Here is a 23,785-nt window from a genome sequence, read left to right as displayed (position 1 = left end):
GATCGTTGACGTAGAGAGGCAAAAACATGTTCCGTGCAGCAATAATAATGTGGACGGAACGGAACAAAAATGTCGCAAAGACGGAACGATTTACACAGGGACGTGTCCTACTGCCTAATCTATCCGCGTGCCAGGTGATCGCTGAATGTACTGTTTACTTTCGCTCTTTCGGTGGAACTGATTTAAATATTTGAACATTTAACACGTAACCTACGATGGAAAAAGTACAACGCACCTGACTCCCAGCACTTCTGTAAGTTTTGTTTTCATTCAGTCAAATGTAATGAGAGAATTATTTTTTTTTACGTTGATGGGTTTTGCATAGGTTTTACTGTAAGTTAACCTGATATTTTAAACGTACTGATATATTTTATCATACTGTGGTGACGTACTAGCAATGTCACAATTACAGAAATGACTTAATGTTATGAATACAGGATACAGTATACTGTTTAAATAGTTTAGCACACATGTTCAAATTAAAAAATAATTCAATTAAAAAAACAAAAAAAACAATTAGATATTTCCTTACCTTTTATTTGCCAGAAATGGTCTTCGCGTCCACAAAATATCATGAAAAACTATGAATTTATTCTGTATGGAAGTTTTCAGAAACAACAAAAATCTTGTTACGGAGAAATGGATGATGATGCCCCAGACGATGCATTTGCTGAGCTCAAGACAAGGAAACTTCGAAGTTGGGACGTTGCTCAGATTGCTGCTGGAACTGGTCTCGCTGTTTACGTTATGTGGGTAGGAGTCCTCCAGCCTGGCTTTCGGAAAGTCCCGTTGAGGTTACAGGTCTGGTCTTATGTATATTGTTCATTAATTATAATCTTATACAGTAGTATGTGCATAGGGTGGGGAGACAGCACTGGTTTTCTAATCTATTCTTGATTATTCCCCACAGGTACCGTACATACCTGCCAGTAGCGCCCAAGTGCGCAATGTCATGACATTGCTAAGAGGCCGAAAGGGGGTCCTTGTGGATTTAGGATCTGGTGACGGTCGCATCGTACGTGCTGTACATCAGTAATAATCAAAGCTCTCACATCCCCCCACACCCAAACCCACGCCTCCCCTACCAAAAAAAAAAAAAAAAGGAAAAAAAAACTCACATACAGGCATGAATACAATTACAGTATATTCAAAGTTGCTTCTTCATTCACTTCTCTGAATGTAGCCTTAGCAAGAAGAGTTGATTCACACACACCAACAAACATCTGACTCACAACTAAACAACTTATACACACCGAAAACACTTTAAAAAAAAACAAAAAAAAAACAAACAGAACTCACTTATTTGCCAATATACACATAGTAATGCATTTACTCACACAAACAAATATTTTTAATTAACGTTTTCAAAATTTTTCAATAAAGGTCTTGGAGGCATACCGGCAAGGCTTCACTTCTGCTGTTGGCTATGAACTCAACCCATGGCTGGTTCGGTTGGCCCGCTTCCATGCTTGGAGAGAAGGTCATCATGGCAACGTGTCCTACCAAAGAGAAGATTTATGGAAGGTTTGACATTTGTTTTGTGAAATTAGGACACATAAAATTACAATAATAATAATAATTTAAAAAACACACGTTAACAAATGAAAAAGTGTGAAAACATTCACTTAAAGGGATAGTTCGGATTTTTTTACATGAATCTCAATTTCATCCTCACCTCCAGTGTGTGTGATCAGCACTGACTTACCCCTGACAGCGTTCTGTGACACGAGTTCTGGTCCGGTGTTGGACGAGAGGAAAATAGTCCAGCAAGCTGGCTGGGGTCATGGAAATAAAAGCGTTTTTCTTCTAAAAACAATTTGTGTTCAAAAGAGTGATACATTTGCATCACAATACTCTTTTTCTGAAAAAAGTCAGACGCCATTACTAGGGGTGTGCTAAAAAAATCGATACGGCAATATATCGTTGCGGGCCTCATTGCAATACACGTATCGATAGGCAGGCATCAGAATCAATATTGCTCGTTAACTTTATATAGGCAGTTAACGTTTGCCTTTACAGCTTTCATTGTAAAAAATAAAAAAAAATAAAAACCAGCAGCGTCTTTGAAGTTAATTGCCTTCAATTAATGCAAAAAATAGCTCAACAGTGATTGGACACTGTGTCTTGCTAAGAAAAATTAAAGCAAGGAAGAATATCAACATTTATTTACTTATAAACTTAACATGGCACGTGTCTTAATGTACCAATTTTCGGATATTTTGTTTAAAAACAAAATAGAATGTGTTACATGAGAAAAATTGCTGTTTTTATTTCCTCAAATATTTCAAATAAGCACATTTTAGAGCTGTAATTTTAATACTTTTGATATTTTTGCTAAATCGGCTCATGCCTATTAATAAATGTTCCCGGTGTGTCTGTGAAAGCTGCTCCTTGCTCTGCACACATTTTAGACCAGGCATGCCGCTAAGTGGTAAACCAGAAGAGCTGCTAACAAAAATATTTTTGTCAGTCAGCATAACAGACATATCCTTTAGGCATACATCCATCCATCCATTTTCTTGACCGCTTATTCCTCACAAGGGTCGCGGGGGCTGCTGGCGCCTATCTCAGCTGGCTCTGGGCAGTAGGCGGGGGACATCCTGGACTGGTTGCCAACCAATCGCAGGGCACACAGAGACGAACAACCATCCACACTCACACGCACACCTAGGGACAATTCGGAGCACCCAATTAACCTGCCATGCATGTCTTTGGAATGTGGGAGGAGACCGGAGTACCCGGAGAAGACCCACGCGGGCACGGGGAGAACATGCAAACTCCACCCAGGAAGGTCCGAGCCTGGACTCGAACCGGAGACCTCAGAACTGGGAAGCGGACGTGCTAACCACTCGACTACCGTTTAGGCATACATATGACTGTTATTATAAAATGCAAGAAAATTAATGTAATATATCGGGATACGTATCGCATTAATGATCAAGTATTGGGATACATATGTATAGCGATACGTATCATATCGTGATACGTATCGTATTGTGAGGTTGGCGGCAATACCCAGCGCTAGCCATTACCGCCTGTACTTTTCTGTTTGTTGGTATCACTGTGCGTCGCCCTGTAGACGACTAATTGACGCACTGCAGCCAGCTGATCCTTCCGCCTTCGAAAAGACAAACAACTTGTAGATTAGTGCGTGTCTATCAGCTGTCTACAGGGTGACGCGCAGTGATACGAACGAACAGAAACGTAGTGCCTGGCGGTAATGGCGTCTGACTTTTTTTCAGAAAAGGAGTATCGTGATGCAAATGTATCACGCTTTTGAACACAAATTGTTTTTAGAAGAAAAACACTTTATTTCCATGACCCCAGCCAGCTTGCTGGACTATTTTCCTCTCGTCCAACACCGGACCAGAACTCGTGTCACAGAACGCTGTCAAGGGTCAGTCAGTGATGATCGCACACACTGAAGGTGAGGATGAAATTGAGATTCGTGTCAAAAAATCCGAACGATCCCTTTAAGTTACAACAACATAAGGGCTGAAAGATTTTTTTTTTTTTTTAGTGTACTGTGGAGGTACCCTTGAGCAAGGCAACAACCCTGTAACCCTAGCTCAAGAGGTGCAGCACTTTTGCATGCCCGTTCAGTCTGATCTCAACTTGTTCACTAATACTTTACTGCATGGGAATAGTTAATGATGAAAATGTTTACAATCTGCCTTTGTTTGTAGGTGGACTTGACAGAATGCAAGAATGTTACTGTATTTTTAGCTCCTAGTGTGGTAAGTAGAACAAACCGTCACACTAGTTGCATCTAAATTAAAATTTAAAAGTAAAAGTGGTTCCTATACCTGTATCAGTAAATTGTTAAACAGAATTAAAGGGACAGCAACATGAAAAATCTACTTTTTTGAGCTTTTAGCCATGTTAAAATGCTAATTCCTCACCAAACACATGACCAAAGTGATGTTTTCCTCCATTTGCTCCTCACACCCCCGCACCGCCTCTGCGGACTAAACGCACGCCCACTTTCTCTGAGACCTCCATGGGATAGTGACAAAAGTAGCCTTTTTCAGTAAACATTCTGTCCAAATGCATTCAAAGCAATCAATTATCCTTCACATTTGCGATGCCAAAGTGCAATGACAATTGGCTGTCTTAAAATCCCACAAACGTTCTGGCTGACACTTGTGTAAACTACAAGTGAAGCCTTTGCACTATTGAGCCTAACTGCACGAATAGTATAGTGGTTAGTGTACTCGCTCTGAAAGCAGCAAGACCCTGGTTCGTTCGAGAGCAGCTTAGGTTTTGTTTTGTTTTTTCCCCTCCTTTCCTCTCCCTTCTTCCCTCTTCTCTGCTCTGTGACACGAGCTGCTCCTCCACGATTTGTTGTGGCAAGGAGTCGTTTTGTTTCAAATGTGCATTGAAGAATTTATGGCTTGCATTCAGAGGAGTGCTCAAACGCAGATCTCCAACAGCAGGCTGCAGTCGGCTCGCCAGTGGCGCGGCAAACACATGGGGAGAGGCGGGGTTTTACTGAACCGGGCGTTTTACTTCCATGTTAGAAAACTAACCAGCAAAACACCTAATATTTCATTTAAAAAATGACATCGCCATGGTGTCAAAGGTAAGATTTATATGCCTATCGTGAACTGTTGGAAGGGCTTAAAATACTGTGGTGTAATCTTGAGTTGAGTTAATCTCTTTAATATTGTTTTTGGCAGAATTGTATTTAATATTGTGTTCCATTGTTTCTCTGTATTTCTACTTAGCTTTCGCTACTGCAGAAGAAGATGGAGGCTGAGCTTCCTGATGATGCCTTGGTGGTAGCTGGCCGTTTCCCCATCCCTGATTGGACCCCATGCAGGACTGAGGGACATGGTGTGGACAGAGCCTGGGCATACAACATGAAAATACAAAGACTGCTTACCCCAAATAGAAAACAGAAGTCCTCAAATGGGAACCTTGACAACATATTTAAAGAAAAACAGCCACCACTTGATTGATCATAGTAGGTTGCCCTTCAAACGGACACATAGAATGATGTTTAAAAAAAAAGAAAAAAAAAAAGAAGGTATTTTAAGGACTTTTAATTAACTTAATTTATTGTGGCATATTTTACAAGATCAGTCTGTCAGCAATAGTATAAATATTATTGTCCAGATTGTGTATGGTACAAATGCTCTCATTGGTCCATTTCAGCCATTTCTCTTTCAAAAATAAATAAATAAATGAATAAAAAATCTTACTCCAAAATTATCCTGTTTTTTTTTTCTTTAGTTGCAACTGATGTAGTTTTACAATGTGCACAATTCAGAAGGAGTGCTTATCAGATCTGCCTCAGTTCTGATGGTTCAAGCGGATACCTGAAAATGGATGGATTGATGGATGGATGTTATTACAATCACATAATGCTTGTATATGTCATTGTATGTACCTTATTCAGTAAGCACATTTAAAACAAGCGACACTACTTAATCTCTGTTACTATAAAGTTATAGCAAAAGGACAATAACGTGTTTTAGTACTCGTTTTCCAATCAAATTTATCACGTGAACAGATAAGGGTTTAACTTTGAAAGGTAAAACCGGATGTTGGTGATTTTACTGCCCTGTGTACCTTGACACAAACTGCCTTTGGTTGGTTGATTACTGCTGCGAAATAGGAAGTGGTGAAGTGAAATGAGAGTCTTTTAATCGAAACGAATTCCTGCACCGCCTCAAGCGTAGAAGGGGCCAACAACAGTTACTATTGCGCCGAGCATGTAAAATATATCGAAATTGTCAACATAACTTTAACGTACACATTTGCACGCTTTTTAAAATACCAACGGTTACGTCAAGTTGTCGCGATCACCACCCCTGGAAGCATGTCTACGACTGCCAAGCTAGCACGGCGAAGGAAAACGATGCCTTCATCCTTCTAGAAAAGCTAGTGAGTTAGCATTTGGCTAAACTGACGCTCACGTCACGATACTTGATAGAAAAACACAAAAATCTCACGAGCGTTGCACATGTTTCCAGGGTTGGGACCAGTGGTGAATGTCATTCAAATGTTTTTAGATAAATGAACGGCAAATGAAATCGCACGATCATGTAGATCATTTGCATGTAGCATGCTTTATTGATCACATGCTTAGTACGAGTACAAGTCGAGCGAGGTTCTAAAACGGTAAATGTTTCAATTTTGTGGGGCTAAGTGAATATCAGTGTTTTGGCCGTGGAATCCCGAATTAAAGCGAGCAGACCATGACGAATCCCCGTTGCAGTTACGTTAGCGAGCTACACCTTAGCTAACGCTAGCTGCAGTTTTTTTTTTTTGCTAGTTCGGTAACTTAACGTTGTTTAGTGTAATTATTCCGAGACTACCAGAACTGAAGGACACAATTGAGGCAGCCCAACATGGTAAGTGCAATATACATGCATGTATTTTATTTATTTATTTATTTTTTAATGCTACATGTCGACTTACTGCCGTTAATGCTAAAAGCTAACATAGAACATAAAAGCTCCTCTTTCCAGACTAGTGACTGTGAGACAAATGAACAAATGTGATATTGAGTTTAAAATTGGTTAACATTTTTTTCCCATAAAGCCAATGTCATTTGAATATTAGGTGAAAGGCATTTGAAGCCGTTTTAGTCGTGTAACGGTTTGCAGGTAATTCACGGGATGTGACACCACCTCAGGCCATTTCCACAACAAGACGCCCATCTTGCTAAACTAAACACTTCCTTAGTCATGTTATGCCCCGGCAAGTTGTGGCCCATGTGAGGAATTTCGGCCCGCATGCCACATGAGCACCTCTCCAAAAATCTTAACGTCTGCCTTATTTAATCGTTTTAAATGTATCCAATGAGTACATTTTAACCACACTGGCATTCGTTTTGTAACAGTAATTTATCAACATGTATGGCATGTCATTATAATATATGGCACTGTATTCATTTGGCTCAATGTGTCAGAAAAATACATTTAGAAGCCATTCTAATTCTACTAGTAATCTCTCTGGAGTCCAATACGCTTTCCCAGCCAACTCTACCACACTTTTATGCACTCCAGGAAGGATTCATTTTCCTGAGTAGGTAGGGTTGTTCCAGCACATAAATTTACTCCTTGGCCAGAAAATGTCAGGTGTGAAAGGCATATGCCATAGTGAGTGTGAAACAGCCACAAGTTGTCCCTCACGCACTGAATGATGTCTTTTTAGACATGCTAGGTTGATCATCTGTCCAACACTGAAGGGAAAAACTTGTAAGTTGGTTTTAAAGTACAATACATCTTTTGTGACAGTCATTTACAAAGGTTCTGACACACCTCATATATTAGCAGGATGGGGCAAAAACTACTCCCCTGGATATTTCTATGAAACTTTGTGAAGTGATAATACACACAACAGGAAGAAGTAATAAATTCCCCCTTAATCATTTGTAAATAGTGTATTAGGTTATTGAAACACTCTACTTAGGGTTGAGGAATTATGGCCTGAAAAGAAGATCCCTACAGTTTAGGGGATATATTTGGTAGAGGAAAAATTGTTAAATCTTCCAGTTTGGTAACACTTCTTTTGTGAACTAGCTTCTCACTGCATCCATGTTATTGGTGCAAACAGAGTACTTCAGCCCCTACCATACTTTGGATTACAAAATGAAGGTGCTCGGCATCCTGAATTATTTATGATGGGCGGTGTCTGTCATGTACCTCTGATTTGTAGCATTTATTGTTAGGCTCGTTGTCATATTTTGCACTCTGTTGCCTTTTTATTTATCAGGCTTCAGAGGAAGCGTCACTGCGTGCACTGGAGAGCCTGATGACAGAGTTCTTTCACAGCTACACAACCAATGAAAGAAAACGAGAAATAGGTATGTGCACTTTTCATTAAAGCAGATTGTTATAAAGTGGAAAATACCTTTCTGTTACATGTCCGGCATGAATGCTAAGAGTAAGTAATTTTACTTAATTTAGAGTTATTACGATACCCGAATGTTAAAGCATCATTCTGGACCAAAATTACATAAAATAACCTGCGGTTGGCTGGCAACCAGTTCCGTGTGTACCCCGCCTACTGCCCAAAGACAACTGGGATAGGCTCCAGCACGACTGTGACCATGGTGAGCATAAAGTTCAGGAAGTGGAAATTTATTATGACAATAAAAAATACAACACAACAGCTTCACAAGATTGTGTGCGACTTTGCAGGCTCCAGTGTACTGTCCTATTAAAAGCTAATGAATAACATTCATTTGGAAACTTTCCTCTGGCTCAGCTTAGCTTTGAAGTGTTGGATAGGATTTGCAAGTGGCACCAGGGTATCACTTGGATATCCCCAAGAAAGAAGTTACATCCATCCTTCATCACTGGATGAGGGGAATTTTACAACCCAAGTTGAGAGATAAAGGCCTCAAAGTTGAACGCCACAATCCTCACGGACGTCAACCTCCGACACGACAACTGAAGTCAAAAGGGAGTTTTGTCAGCCATGTCCAACCCCTAACTACATCCCAGGAGGAAGCCGGACTCCAGCTCTGGTTGCAAAATCTCCAAAAGGAACCCCCCCACCAGTCGACATGCAGATACCACCAGCTGAGGAACTCCCTCCTGCTCAGACGCATCATGGACTTAGTGGAAAACCCTGAACCGCCTGTGAACAAGAACAGGACGATCCAAGGTTGCACTAAATAAATGGATCTACAAGACTGGACCAACCATCTGTGAATGTGGAGAAGCAGACCACACCATGGACCACTGTCTGATCTGTGTGAAGAAATGGGAGACTGTCGTATAACACCGCTTTGAAGACACGAAAAGAAGAATTTGGAAACTCTTCCCCAACTCTTGAAATTACACAGGAAAAAAAAAATGTCCTTTTTTGACATGAAAAGATCTATAACATTTATAGACCAAATTGTTGGTGCAGCCATTTTTATAAATTTGTTTACATAAAGAGTAGTTTGTTCACATACTGACTGTGCACATTTATTTTCACAAATGTTTGCTTTGCTTTGCTTTTGTAAAGCACTTCCTCTGCTAACTGTGTACAATTGAAGTCTTGTAGTACACCTTTGGTGGTTATCAATGATCATTGCTACTTCCTTCTTTCGACAGAAGAGTTGCTGAATAACTTTGCACAGCAGACTGGAGCATGGCGCCATTGCTTGTTCTTCCTCTCTAATACCCGGAATGAGTATGTCATGATGTATAGTCTCACAGTATTTGAAGTAAGTTATTTTTTTTCTGTAGGGGTTTAAAGTAGAGCAGCATACAGTGGAGCTTGTGGTTAGCCTGTCTGCTTCAAAGTCAAATGTAGCAGGTCGGCACCTTTGTGCGGCTTCCTGTCACAATCCAAATATATGCATGCATGTTTAAAATTTTCATTAGTTGGCATGGTTGTTGTCAAGATGTGCATTACAGTTAACTGGTGAGCAGTGTAGGATGTATCCTGTTTCTTGCTATTCCACTCCGATAGGCTTTAGCTATTTGTTGTTTCTTTTTTGTACGTTTTCATTATTTAAATCTGATCTCACCATGCAAAGATGTGTTTAAGATTGCAGTTAACTATCAAGCATTCTGCAGGGATGTCACGAGACTGTCTTGATGACTTTCAGAACCTGGTGAACAAGATGTGGATCGGTGTAGCATCGCAAGACAAAATGGAGATTCGCAGCTGTTTGCCCAAACTCTTACTTGAACACCACAAATCAGTGCCCTATTTCATCCGTAATAAACTCTGTAAAGTTATTGTGGACATCGGTCGCCAAGACTGGCCGATGTTCTATCATGATTTCTTCACAAACACGCTTCAGGTAAGGCCTGTTGGTGTTCAAAAGACCTTGACCTCTCCAATTGCAGGACTAATAGCAGCTTATGCAATTACATGTGGTTTTATTCACTGCACCTTGCAGAACTTTTCCAAGAAGCATTACTTCATCAATTTTCAAAAACTTCTAAAACTTTCTACACAGTACACATGTGTTTTATGTGGACTTTCCTGTCAAGCAACTTTGATTAATTCCTTTTTTAAAAGATATAAGTTCTTCTTCTTTTTCTTCTTCTTTTTCTTCTTCTTTTTCTTCTTCTTCTTATTATTAATATATATTAATATTAATATATAAAAGGTATGTTGTTTTTTGTTTTTTTTTAGTTGAAAAGCAACTCAAAAGCTTGCCCCAGTTAATCTTTAGGCGTTTTGCCTAATTGGATGAATAAATGCCACACTTCAATAGACCTGTACCCCCCCCCCCCCCCCCCCCCCCCCAAAGGAATGAAGAGGTGGCGACACTATGTAGTTACCTTTTATTATAACAGATACCTTAATGATTGATTAAAATGCAATGTCAAAACTTGTCATTATTTTCATAAAATTGTTTTAACTCCTGCACAAGAAACCTGAAACTGACCTTTTTGCCTTTGCACTTCAAGTGTTCTGTCTTCAATTGCTTGAAAATGACTAATCAGCTTTGACAGTCTTTTGGACAATTTCTATTTGTTTTTTGCATGTGATTTGTAGTTGATCCAGTCCCCAGCTTTGGCACAGTTAGGCTTGGTAATGCTAAAAACCACATCGGAGGAACTGGCATGTCCTCGAGAAGACTTAAGTGTTGCCAGGAAAGAAGAACTGCGTAAACTGCTGCTGGATCAGGTACCGACAATGCTTGGACTTTTGACAGGTAAGAAACAACCATTTGTACTTTTACATGTTGTGCAATGAGGTTGCTCTAATGAAAATGTACCCATGCAGTGGTACCTTGACCACTGACTGCCCAACTTATGAATTTGGTTGCATGGTGTTTTCTGTTTTCGTTCTGTTAATTACTTAAAGGCACCGTCTTTGGTTTTCACTCAGGAAAATGCACTATATAAATACAGGATGTACACACTTTAAGTCCTTTTCAGTCTATGCCTCTGGGCTTCTGTTAATGTGTGGTGGTGATTTTTTTCCTAAACCCCCACCCCACGGCCTGTATTTTGCCATTTTGTGTTTGTTTTGTCAACAACGGGACGTTTCTGTGGAAAGACGGTTGTTTAACCCTCCAGCCAATCGCAGAGCGTGTCGCAGACGGGGCCGGGCGAATTTGTCGGCTGCATGACGTCACTCCTGCGGCAACTTGACAGCGCGCACGGATTTTTATTTATGTTTTTCACTCACTCACTCATTCACTCACACATGCTTGTGAGAGTGAGTGAGTGAAAAAGTAAATAAAATTACTTAAATATTAAATCCAATTTTAAGTCAATATTCCTCAGAAAATGTACTTCAAAAAGTTGAAACAAAAAATGTTTTAAAACTTTAAAATTGAAGATATAATACTCATTTTCATTGAACCGTATACATAACTGAGTCACTGTTTTGCGTAAGTATTAAGTAAGCTTATGAGTCTTAACAATCAAAGCAGGAGTGCTTCGGATGTCCTGTATTTGTTGAAAAAAAATGTCTCTTTGGTGCTCTTCAGTAAAGGGATCCACAAAGTATGTCCAAAAAAAGAGAAAAAACTGAGGCACTCCGTGCTAACCCTTTGAGTGCCTCAGTTTTTTTCTCTCTGGTTTTTTTTTGGACAAGCTTATGAGTCTTCTTTGCCCGAAGACTTTCGTACATTTCCCCGCCACTCTTAGGAGGTGCTCCCCCTAGCGGCCTGCCAAGTAATTGCTCAATAACTAACGAACAATGGAGCCGTGACATTATAGCGGCTGTATATTAACCACAATTATCGATACTTGGCGAAGGCATATCAATAATGTATCGGGAGACAAAGTATCACAATTTATCGCGATATCGAGATATCGTCATACTCCTATGCCTGGCCTCATGATTTGTTCCTAGACATTTACTAGTAGTGTGTGGCGGAGCAGAAGGTTCATCACTCTGACCAGCGTGCCCGAGCTCTCTTTTCTGCCTGAAATATCGTGCCGGGAGCGTGCGCTGGGCAGATCAAAGCTCCCTAGGATGGCCATAGTGCTGATTCAAAATTTTAACTAGCTTCACCTTCTGACCTCATTTGTAGGCATTCTTGAGACGCACTGGGACAAGCACAGCATCATCGCTTCGACACCGCCGCCCTCGCCGACGTCAGGAGAATGTGGTGAGTGGTTTGTCTCCCATTATGTGAAACAGCAAAAACTTTGAATGGTTATGCTTTTTTATTTCTGCGATTGTATGCCACTGTAGCTTTGTGTTGATCGATCTCTTTTGTGCCTCTTCAATCTTTCAGTGGAACTATTGGGCACGTTGTTTCAGGGGAGTCAGTACTCGAAGCTTTTGTGCCAGCCCATGGCAGCGCTAGACAATGAGAGCCAGCAGCTTTGTTGTCTTGTTTTGGAGTGCTTGGCCCATCTGTTTAGCTGGATTCCTCTGTCCACTCACATCACACCCACTCTGCTGGCATCCATCTTCCACTTTGCACGTTTTGGTTGCGATCTTCGGACGAAAGCCAAGTCTGTGTCCTTCATCTCCCCCACCTCCTCCTCTTCTAACGGACACCTCAATGCCGGGACAATGCCACCCATGTCTAACGGTGGCGGACGTCAGAGCGAGGGCAGCAAGGTTGATCGTTCCCGCCTCGGCGTGCTCGCCATGACCTGCGTCAACGAACTGGTGTCAAAGAACTGTGTGCCCATGGATTTTGAGGAGTACCTTTTACGCATGTTCCAGCAGACCTTCTTTCTTCTCCAGAGGCTCACCCGCGAGAATAATGCCCATACAGTCAAGAGTCGGCTCCAGGAACTTGACGAGAGGTTTGTTTCAGACCACTTTCGCAATGAGATCCAATGCAGTCGGCAACCGGAGTAATAAATATTACTTGTATTAAATGCTGCTGTGACAGTGTCAATAAGAAATAGTGTTTTCTTTGTAAATGCCGATTTCTTTGCTGCAGCTCTTTTATGGTTGTGGCCAGACAATGTACACTACTTGCAAAAAGTTAGGCTATTCAGCATTTGGGTCAAATTTCATGATGAACCCATGCACTATAATGTTTACAGGTGAAGCTCATTTGCCTTCTCTAAACTGTTCAGCGTTTCAGTGCTTTTAGGCTTAACTTTCTCGTCTCTAGGACAACATAAGAAGCTGAATGGTAAAATTCCCATCAATGAAGTGACCAAATTGTCAAGGACGTAAACTTTTTTTTTTTTTGTGCCTTTGTTCTTCTTCCAGTCAAGTTGGTTGGTTCATGCGTGAAACACTTATTGTGAAGTTTGCCATTCAGTGTCTTTTTGTCGAACGGGTTGTGCAAAAGTACTGAAACATTGAATATCTGAATGTGTGTTGACAAGTTTAGAGAATGTCAAATTAAATTGACCTGTACAGGTTATTGTGCTTTATTATTATTATTATTTTTTTTTTTTATTATTTTATTTTTTTAACTTTTCACTTATAAAATTGCTTTGAGCTGTTATTTTGTGGTCCGTCCCTCAACAACTTCTTTCTCAACATAGTCATATGTTAAGGTCAATCACGTGTCATTCTAACATCCTCTTTTAGTTCTTTTTAGTAAACAGTGCACAACCTTTTTTTTTCTTCTTTTTTTTTTAACTGTACATATCTTTAAATTCTAGGCTGTTAACATTTATTTGCTTCGCAATCAAGTATTCTGGGCTTGAGTGTTCACGCTGACCTTTGTGTGATGTTCATGTTTTACCTGTTCTTGTGCGGGGTTCTTTATAGTGTGGCTTCCTCCCACAATCCAAAAACACATTATCTAGGAGAAGTGAAGCGTAGTTTCCAACTCACATGTGATGCTAAACAGGGATAAGCGGTAGTAAAATGGATGGATTTTTCACGTTAAACTATCCAGTCCCCATTCATTTTACAGTGTACATTGTTGTCTTTCAAATGAAATTGGAATGAAATATATTTTTTCTATTTTTTTTCTTAGTTACTTGGAAAAGTTCACAGATTTCCTGCGTCTGTTTGTCAGTGTTCACTTGAGGCGGATTGAGTCCAGTCCTCAATTTCCAATTGTAGAGTTTCTTGCCCTGCTTTTCAAGTACACCTTCAACCAGGTAAGGATTTTTGCAATTGGTTAGTTGTATTTTTTTTTTATCTAGACAAGACCTAGCCTGGTCCTGGAGATAATAATAACCTTGGTTTGTTTTGTTGCTTTTTAACCCAGCCTACCCATGAGGGCTACTTTGCCTGTTTGGATATCTGGAGTGTGTTTTTGGATTTTCTTACAACCAAAATCAAAAGCAGACTACCCGACAGAGAAAGTGTTCTTAACAGGTACCATTGAGTCCCAAAAAAAATTTCATCCTCACCTCATTCATTTTGTGTAAGGACTGTCAAGTGTAAAGTATTTTGATGAATCGTTTGGTTTGGTTTCAGGTACAAAGATGCCTTAGTCCTTCTGTTGAGAGAAGTTCTGAATCGCGTCCAGTTTCGTTACAATCAGGTCCAATTAGAAGAACTCGATGATGAGACGCTGGATGATGATGTAAGAACATACTGCACATCCACTTGAGTTTCTCACTGCAGAGGAATTTCAGATCTTCCAAATTGCGCTACAGTGTCTTAAGGTCTTTTATTTGGTAACCATAGCAACAGACTGAATGGCAAAAGTACCTGCGTCAGAGCCTGGAAATTGTTGCCAAGGTGATGGAGCTGCTCCCTTCCCATGCATTTTCTACTTTGGTAAGATCATTTAGATGACTTTTGTGAGCATGACAACAAACTCCAAACAAATGTGGGCCATTGATTATCATTGTCAATTTTTGTAACACAAGCTTGTTGAAAAAATGAAGTTGATCAAAAATGCAAGATACTAATACTAATGCTAATTTCGGGATCGGGCCTCCTGATTAATTCATTTATTTTCCCCAAAAGTTGCCCATTTTTCAAGAAAATTTGGATGTGTACTTGGGTCTGCAGCAGTTTATTGTCACCACTGGCACAAGTAAGAAACCATTCGATCAGTTACATCATTGTGTGTGGTTGTGGACTGCTTCCTAAGCTCAAATGTAATCTCGATCCTTCCAGGTCGCAGGCTTAATATCACTGCTGAGAATGACTGCCGCCGACTTCACTGCTCTCTCAGGGACCTCAGCTCCCTCCTCCAAGCTGTCGGGCGCTTGGCCGAACATTTCACCGGGGAGGTTTTTGCATCACGTTTCACTGACGCCCTTGCAGTAGTTGAGAGGTCTGTGAGATCTTCTTTCCCGTGCTCTAAACCTGATTTGCATGATGTTTGAGCTAAACAGTCACTCTACACAATGTAGTAATTTCCTGCATTTAACTCTTGCTTCAATGTGTTTATAGGGCAGGGTCTGATGTGTTGTTGTTTTGAGCAGTTCAACTAAAACTAAACTATTCTCGTGATTTTTCAGGCTGGTAAAAGTGACTTGCTACGGGTCTCAGACCAGCTTGTACGACCTGGAAACCGTTGTGCCTTCTGTACTCAAACCAGACCTCATTGATGTGTAAGTGTTTAAAGCAACATGTGTTCCCATTGGTATGCGGTTCCTACAAATACGTGTTTACAATATCACGTTAACCCGATTTCCCAAGTACGTACGCTGTAAATTGGGGCTGGCCAATTTGCCCGTAAACAACCCCTTCTCTAATTTGTTAAAAAAAAAAAAAAGAAGAAAAAAAAAATCCACAGATTTTATTTTATTATTTATTTATTTTTCTTTTTTCCCAGCTGTGTAAAAATATGTCCTTCCTTCTGGGGAAAAAAAATGTTAAATGTGTCTGAAAGCGCATTCATCAATGACATTTTCTACAATTTACCATAGGAGAATGATCAATCAGAATGCATGGCTCAACTTGTCAATGTCTGTTGTTGAAATGTTAAAAGGAACACCGACTGTAATCCCAACTCAACTTTATTTATAAAGCACTTTAAAACAAGCATTGCTGTATACAAAGTGCTGTACATGGAAAGGAAATCAATCATGCAGTAAAGAATAGGATAAGTAAAACAAGAACAAAACAAACATTGTGAGAAGTAATATAAAATTTACATCAATAAATTAATAAGTGAGGTGAGTGAGTAAATAAATAAATAAATATAAAATTCCTAACACAAAATACAGCGCACACCACAAAGCACCAAAACAATGTTAAGTCTCATGGTGCGCCAAAAGCCGAAGAACACAGATGGGTTTTAAGACTGGTTTTAAAAGTAGCTAGAGAGGGAGATTGCCTAAAATTTTGTGGAAGGTCATTCCACAGATAGGGACCGGCACCTGCAAAGGCTTGAGCCCCTCTAAGCCTCCACTTTGTCCTCGGTCCCTCCAATTGTGTCTGGTGTGCTGACTTGAGGCGCCGGACAGGTGCATAGGGGTGCAAGAGCTCAGCGAGGTAAGCTTGCTCTATATTATTTGATTGTTACTAACATTACTTTAAAATTCATTTTTCAAAAAGATCATTTCCAGTTTAATACATTTTGTAAAACCTTATTTGTACGTACGCCGCCATTGTTATTTACGTCGCACCGCATTCAGAGGGTAGTGACATAGAATGGTGGCTGGCTCTCGGCCGAATAATGCGAAACGGGTATAAAGAAAGCAAGGTAAGTAAATAATGTCAGCATGTCCAAATAATGTTTTTACAAAATGTATTAAACTGGAAATGATTTTTGAAAACTGAATTATTTATTTGGTTACAACCAAATAAATAATTAAGAGCAAAGTTGTCATTACAGTCGCGGTTCCTTTTAACGTACACCCTCTACCTCTCTCATGCAGAGTTGGACAGGTCAGGCCACGTGACATTAACAAAACATTTGCAGCTTGCTGCCACGTGTCAAAAGTTTCCAGCGCATCCATAAATTAAACATATAAATTAGTATAATGTTTTTCGGAGTGGATTAGTGTGAGTGCTTGTGATAATCTTTCACCGGGCTCTTTTATTTTCAGACAGAACACTGTGAAAATGATTTCGCTCACATTGTACCGTTTTAGCAAGAATTAAAGGCCCAGTCTGCCGTTTTCACTCAGGAAAAGGCGCTTTTTAAATAGAGGATTTAAACAAACAAACTACTTCTCAGCTATGGGCTTCTCTTAATGTCTGGTGGTGATTTTTTTTCCTAAACCCCCATCACCCCCCAGCCTGTATTTTGCCATTTTGTGTTTGTTTTGTAAACAGCGGGACATTTCTGTGGAAAGACAGTATTTATACCTGTCCAGCCAATCGCAGAGCGGGAGGGTGGCGTGTCTCAAACGGGGCCGGGCGAATTTGTCGGCTGCGTGACGTCACTCCCGCGGCAATTTGACAGCACGCACGGATTTTTTTTTCTTCACTCACTCGTTCACACATGTAAGCTGCTGTGAGTGAGTGGAAAAAAAAAATAATAATCCGTGCGTGCTGTCAAATTGCCGCAGGAGTGACGTCACGCAGCCGACAAATTCACGACACGCCACCCCCCGCTCTGCGATTGGTTGGCGGGGTATAAACACTTTACACAGAAACGTCCCGCTGTTTACAAAACAAACACAAAATGGCAAAGTACAGGCTGGGGTGATGGGGATTTAGGAAGAAAAAAAAATCACCAACAGACATTAAGAAAAGCCCATAGCTGTAAATTGAGGAGTAGTTTGTTTGTTTAAATCCTGTAATTAAAAAGCGCCTTTTCCTGAGTGAAAACGGCAGACCGGGCCTTTAGCTACTTGCTACTTGCTTTTGTTTTGTGAAATAATCACTGGAATGGTTGGAAAAGTTGCTAATTTGGCAACACTGACTTGCGCTTTTGTAAACAAGCTCCTGTTTGTTCACAGCCATGTTAGTATGCTCTGCACATCAGAGATCACTTTGAACTACAGTAACTGGTTAAAAAAAAAAGGGTGGGGGGGGACAACTATAAAATCAATCACCCAGCCCTACCATAAATGTTCATTAAGCCCAAGGTGCAACCAATACTTGAAACTAATAGCCAATATTTCCATGTGTACGTGTGTGTTGCAGACATGCACAGGCCCTTTCAGCTTTACAAGCCTACTCACATTGGCTTGCGCAGTTCTACAGTGAGGTCCACAGTCAAAACCAGAGCCAGTTTGTCAACCTCATAACGTCTGCAGTAGATGCCAGTAGCCCCCTCATCACTGCAAAGGTAAAATTTCCGAATTGTACTTAAGACATGTTTCCCCTCCGGTTTTTATACTGCTTCCCCATTTGGCAGTTGTCAGAAGTCTTGTCTTACAAAGGTAGCATTTCAAGGTTTTAAATAAGAAGTTCATTTCACGATAGTTGATGCTTCAGTTGTCATGCTGACAGCTGTTTGTGGTAATTTACCTTTTGTATCTGCGTCAGAGGATCAAAATATTTGAACCAATGCACAGGTGACTGCAGAGCAGTCCAATACCACTGCAGACAACACACACAATGCTGTAATCACAACAGTTCTGTAGTTCCAGCCTAAATTTAGAAGTTTGACTACACAAGGCTCGCCATTTTCATTCATACTGGCTTCAGAAAGAAACTAAAGAATCTTGTTTTATTTTTAACCAAGAATATTTATTCAGAGCCCTTGCTTAATATTATTTATTCAAACAAAACTGTAATCCGAATATCAATATTTCCTTGGGAAAAATGTGTTTTTCTGTTATCTCTAACAGTTGTTATTGTTGTTGTGTGCAGGTACCAGAAAAGTTACTGCTGTGTGCGTGCCATCTGATGGTTTCCCTAACCTTGACAGTACGACCTGTGTTTATGGTGACTTTGCCTGCTGTTCAGAACATCTTTAACCTCATAACTGAGAGTCAGACTCGCAGGCTCCCCCTAGAGGTGAAGACATGCAACATCTCTGACCCACTGATTTATTTACTGCAATGGATGGATTGATGCTTGCTTGTGTTTATCTGCAGGCTCACTTGCTAGTGTGTCGAGCTTTGTCCAACATGCTGCTTCTCCCATGGCCAAATTTACCAGAAAATGAGCAACAGTGGCAGACGCGGTCCAGCAGCCATGCCAGCATGCTGGTGACCCTCACAAGGGAATATCGTATGTTAAGAGGGACGGTGAACATAACTCCACGGCGACCTGAAATGCATCACTGTATGTTTTTTGTTGTTCTCATTTGCCAGTGAATGTAATTGCTTATGTACTCATATAATTTTAGTCATCCGTTTTCTTTCTTCTTCTTTTTTCTAAATCAGTAAAAGCAGTGATACAGCAGACCTTGTCTGTCCTCCGAGACATAGTGGACAGCATATCTGGAGAGTCCACCAAATCCCGTCAGATCTGTTATCAGAGTTTGCAGGAGTCGATCCAAGTCTCCCTCAGCCTTTTCCCTGTGTTTATTCAGCAGCCAGGTCACGTCCATCTCTACTCCTTTGACTTAGTTTTGGTGCAATGGTGGCTGAACTACAATTCGAAGATCGTCCATTCTGTCTTTCAGATGTGACGGATGAGATGCTGGCCTTCTTCTTGACGCTGTTTCAGGCGTTGAGAGTCCAGATGGGTGTTTCCTTCACCGGACAGATCCTCCACACATTCCTCAGCTTGTTCACCAGGTTTAGCATTCTCTCTCTCACTCTATTTGTTGTTTTAGCTTATCTCGTGTGACCTCCAGATTTAGGATTCTCTCAGAAGCTGAATTGTTTGACATGATTTGAGACAAGCGCTTATGAGGGGTTATGCCTGTATATGTTTTAGGGAGCAGCTGGCAGTCAGTATTTTGCAGGAGGGCAGCGCAGGATGTCGAGTGGTACAGAAGTTCTTGAAAATCCTGCAGGTGGTGGTACAAGAACCCGGTCAGGCTTTCAAACCATTTCTACCTAGCATTCTCTCTCTATGCATGGAGCAGATCTACCCAGTTGTGGCAGAGGTCAGTTGGCCATTTGAACCCTGAGAATGAATGTGTTGTCATGTGAAAAACATGCAGTAATACTTAAGCAACATTTGCGTTCGTGTAATTCTGGATACCGCAAAATGTCCGTTGATTAAATGTTTGCTGATGGACGCTGATCTTTTGGCAGCGGTCCTCCCCTGATGTCAAAGCAGAGATGTTTGAGCTTTTATACCAAATACTTCACCAAAACTGGAGGCACTTCTTTAAAACGTCTATTCTGACAAGCGTCCATAGAGGAGCCCCTGAGGACGCCATGGAGAACGAGGCCCAGTTCACAGCTGCCATGCAGGTAAGTAATCCACATCAGTGGTCGTCATACATGCATATTATATGGAGATGAAATAGTGTTTTGAGTTTCTTGACAGAAAAAGTGGACATTACTTCCAATTGATAAGCAATAAAGTAATTACGATTCGGCTACTGGTAGAGAGATGTCCAAAAAAATATATATATCAAGATTTTTGATTGTTTTCAAAAGTAAGAGTAGATGCTTGCTAATGTCGCATTTCATTTCAACACAAACATAATCAGTCTGTTTTCGTGAAGGATTACAGAAATCTGAATTTGGAATTGAATCAACCTAAACCAAACTGATGATATCAAACACTCTCAATTCATGTGGGATAATCTAAAAACAGGGAGAATATTTTCCATAGACACAATCCGAAATGTTGTAGAGCAGCTTCCCAGAAGAGAGGAAGCGGTTTTAGCTCTCGTTATGTCCCTGTTCTAATATGGACACAGTGCTATAACTTGTCCTTCATTGTCTCCATCAGGCTTTTGGCCAATCTTTCCTGCAGCCCGACATCCACATCTTCAAGCAGAATCTCTCGTATTTGGAGTCCCTCAACAGCAAGCACAAGTTGTATCACAGAGTAAGAAGCACAAGTCATACAGGTCATAAGCTGTGACTGGCACATCTTCAGCCAACTGATCCATGCTCGTGCGCATGTCCCTCCAGAAGCTTTTCCGGACCTCGATGCTCTTCCACTTCATCAACGTGCTGCTGCAGGTCCTTCTCCACAAAAGTCACGACCTTCTCCAGGAGGAAATCACCCTGGCCATTTACAACATGGCTTCTGTGGACTTTGATGCCTTCTACTCAGCCTTCATGCCAGAGTTCCTCAACAGCTGCCAGGGTGTAGACACCAACCAGCGATCTGTCCTCGCACGCAACTTCAAGATAGAACGGGTAAGAGCAAACAATGTTTGAGTTATGAGAGAGTTTAAAGGAATACAAGACTTATGAAAAACTAACCAGCTGTTCTGTGAAATGGTTCATTTCAACTCTTCCCTGAAAAAAAAATGTTTTTAAAAATGTATGTTGAGCAATTGTAATTTTTATAGCACTTTTTATGAACATTTTTGCATTGAGTACAGTATCGGGACAATCCCATATACTGTGGGTGCAGTAGGCCAAATCTTGCACCCAAACGCTCATGTGCATACTAATTTCTAACGTGTAAAATATGTACTAAATACTAGCACAGTACCAGTGGCAAGCGATGACCTTTTCGAGTGGGCATGCTGGAGTGAGAAAAATGCGAGCGCCCGTAAAAATTTGGGGGTATTTTTATTGTTAATTTTAATATTAAGTATTATTTTATTCTGATTTAATACCACTGTGTAGGTATAACATTAAAGGGGAAATATTCAGGACTGACACAGGTTAATGCACACACACACTTTAATTTTGTAACGAACTAAATGTTGTGTGTTCTGGGGTTGCTGTTTATGTTGAGCACTGTTATGACGGACTGTTACTGAACACAACACAGGTCTCGGGTGAGGGAGCCAGGGAAGAGACATGCGGTTTAGTAGCGTTGTGGTGCTTTTTCCTGCTCACAACGAGAGCGGTTGTACTCTGTGCTTTGGCATTGGCAGTGTTGATGAAAGAAATAAACGGGTGACTTCCCCAAACAACATTTGCTGGTGGCGTTTGTACAAAACGTTAGAATATAACCAGCACCGTGGTGAGTGAAATGACACAATCACATGCCCACACATTTGCCAACACGTTGGAATTTACAGTATTCGGAACTGGCTCATGCCCACGAAGTGGGCTCAACCCGGGAGAGGAAAAAAATGACCGCTGTCATATGAAGACTCTTTGCACTGGACTTTACGACAGTAGTCCAACTTTCTGAGCGACAATTAAAGCATTTCCTGTTAACTACAAACATTTGTGCTGACATTAGATCGCTTTACAAACTTAAGCGGAGCCACAAGTGATTTCAGCCAAAAATCAACAGTTTGCTCACCTCTGAACAGCCAGCGAGTCATTTATGTTTCTCGTACGTCATGGCTTGAAAGTGACGGACGAAATTCTTCCCTGGTTTTGTGATGACTACTTCAGGAGTAGAATAACCACCTCAATTATTCTTTTCCCCAAAAGTTCTCCATGAAAAGGGCACTTATTGGGATTCGGCAATGAACTTGAACTAAACCAGTGACTGTTTACTGCAGAACAAGCCAAGTAAGCCAGTTATGCGCATTGTCAGATATGCTGCTTGACTGTCAGCTTTTTTGCCATTCAAAAGATGCACATACAGAAACAACGTTCACTGAACTAACACAATTGATTTCTCATTGTGTATGCGCGAAACAAACGCTCCCCGCGAGGAAAACAGGACAAAATATACAGGAATTTAAGACCAAAACAGTAGAACTACGGTATTGTATTTTAGAGGACACTGACAGAAATATTTTCAATAATTTTATTTTGAAGGGGTCGGGCATGCACCGCATTAATAGCTTACTATGACCGCTCGCCACTGCACAATATGGACTTAGACACAGAACGAAAGTATGTTTGGAAAGGGGAGGATCTATACAGTTAAACAAGGGCAGCGCATCTGTTTATTTTAAAAAAAGAAAGAAAAGAAAAAAAAAAGGTCAGGTTGATTTCTATTTATGCAGTTCTAGTACCCTCTGGTGGCTACTTTTTTAATGCAGTTTAATTTTGACAAGGTATGTTATGTATTCTATGTTTAAAATCCTCTCTATAAACGTCAGATGAAGTGAAAATTAATATGATGATGAACAGTCAATATGTGTAGGAACTCAATGAGTGCTTGTATTAGGAAGTAAGTGCCTCAAAAGTTAAGTGTTATTAAAGATTGTAGTTTATATTCTTTGCAATATATATATATATATATATATATATTTTTTTTTTTTTATATATCTGAGCTTTTTTGTTTTTTTTAACAATATTGTATGCCCAACATTCACACAATATTGTGATGATAACTATCGTATCGTGACCTTCATTTTGTGATAATATCATATTGTGATGTTTTGACATTGTTACGTCCCTACAAAGCAGTAAAGTTTGTAATGTCACTCTGGCTTTCTTTCTTTCCAAAGGACCTGCCGTCGTTCACTCAAAGCGTGCAGCGGCTAGTGAACGACCTTCGCTACTACAGACTGTGCAACAGCAGCTTGCCCACCAGCACCATCAAGCTATAGCGCGACTGAACCACTTCAAGATGCAGCCAGAACGTCAAACCAGGGTTCAAGGACTGCATGTGCTGACCACTTTGCCCAACACTCCAAATGCTTTGGCTCGCGTGTTCAAAGTTGTAGGAAGGTTGAGGATGCTGCTGTTTCTTTGGTTTCTACTGTAGACATTTGGCGCATTGTTGTTGTTGTTGTTGTCGTTTAAAGCAGCGCCCACCAATGATTCATTGACACGAAATGTTAACCTGGTCTGCAGTTGGCTTCTTTTTGTTTTTGTTTTTTTGCCCCAGACCCGGACCAGTCTGAGCCAGGCCTTCTTTCCCTCGCCTCAGCCACAAGGCTGAGTTGGGACTGAGCACTTTTAACTCATTTTGAGTTTTTGAAATGTCTGCTTCTGTTAATTTTTGCCTTCAGGTTTTTTCATCTCCGAAGGAGGTGGACTCTCAACTTAAAATCTTTCACATCATTCCATTCTGAAAGAGAAAATTTGCTTGATTTAATAAAGTGCTTTCTTTTTTTTTTGTAAATACCGAATGTGTATTTGTTAACACTTTGAAGTATGTATCTTGCCAAAGTAGGAGAACATTTTCA

The 23,785-nt window shown here is 40.5% G+C and overlaps 2 protein-coding genes across 3 annotated transcripts; both read left to right on the top strand.

Annotated features, from left to right (window-relative positions):
• The first annotated feature begins 47 nt into the window (after positions 1 to 47).
• antkmt (adenine nucleotide translocase lysine methyltransferase) lies at positions 48 to 5,201 on the top strand. 2 transcript variants are annotated; one of them, XM_077540678.1, is made up of 6 exons: positions 48 to 253; positions 613 to 801; positions 911 to 1,015; positions 1,384 to 1,524; positions 3,687 to 3,737; positions 4,728 to 5,201. In XM_077540678.1, exons 2-6 carry the CDS (start codon positions 640 to 642, stop codon positions 4,959 to 4,961), a joined length of 693 nt encoding a protein of 230 aa, XP_077396804.1. In that variant the 5' UTR covers positions 48 to 253; positions 613 to 639; the 3' UTR covers positions 4,962 to 5,201. The 2 variants fall into 2 exon arrangements, with proteins under 2 accessions (XP_077396804.1, XP_077396797.1); XM_077540671.1 differs by having other exon boundaries at positions 56 to 253; positions 606 to 801; positions 4,728 to 5,197.
• A 396-nt stretch (positions 5,202 to 5,597) lies between these two features.
• On the top strand, positions 5,598 to 23,721 carry xpo6 (exportin 6). Its single transcript, XM_077540623.1, has 24 exons — positions 5,598 to 6,359; positions 7,726 to 7,816; positions 9,060 to 9,172; positions 9,560 to 9,757; positions 10,462 to 10,621; positions 11,954 to 12,031; positions 12,161 to 12,683; positions 13,823 to 13,949; positions 14,060 to 14,169; positions 14,272 to 14,380; positions 14,485 to 14,577; positions 14,770 to 14,839; positions 14,923 to 15,082; positions 15,270 to 15,362; positions 17,851 to 17,995; positions 18,523 to 18,669; positions 18,750 to 18,939; positions 19,041 to 19,196; positions 19,283 to 19,397; positions 19,540 to 19,711; positions 19,863 to 20,024; positions 20,512 to 20,610; positions 20,697 to 20,927; positions 23,102 to 23,721. Exons 1-24 carry the CDS (start codon positions 6,357 to 6,359, stop codon positions 23,201 to 23,203), a joined length of 3,447 nt encoding a protein of 1,148 aa, XP_077396749.1. The 5' UTR covers positions 5,598 to 6,356; the 3' UTR covers positions 23,204 to 23,721.
• Positions 23,722 to 23,785: the final 64 nt, after the last annotated feature.

This window comes from Festucalex cinctus, chromosome 1 (genome assembly GCF_051991245.1).
Source record: "Festucalex cinctus isolate MCC-2025b chromosome 1, RoL_Fcin_1.0, whole genome shotgun sequence".
Taxonomy (NCBI): Eukaryota; Metazoa; Chordata; class Actinopteri; order Syngnathiformes; family Syngnathidae; genus Festucalex; species Festucalex cinctus.
Note: the sequence above shows the minus strand (reverse complement) of the source record. Positions and strands in the feature narration are given on the sequence as shown.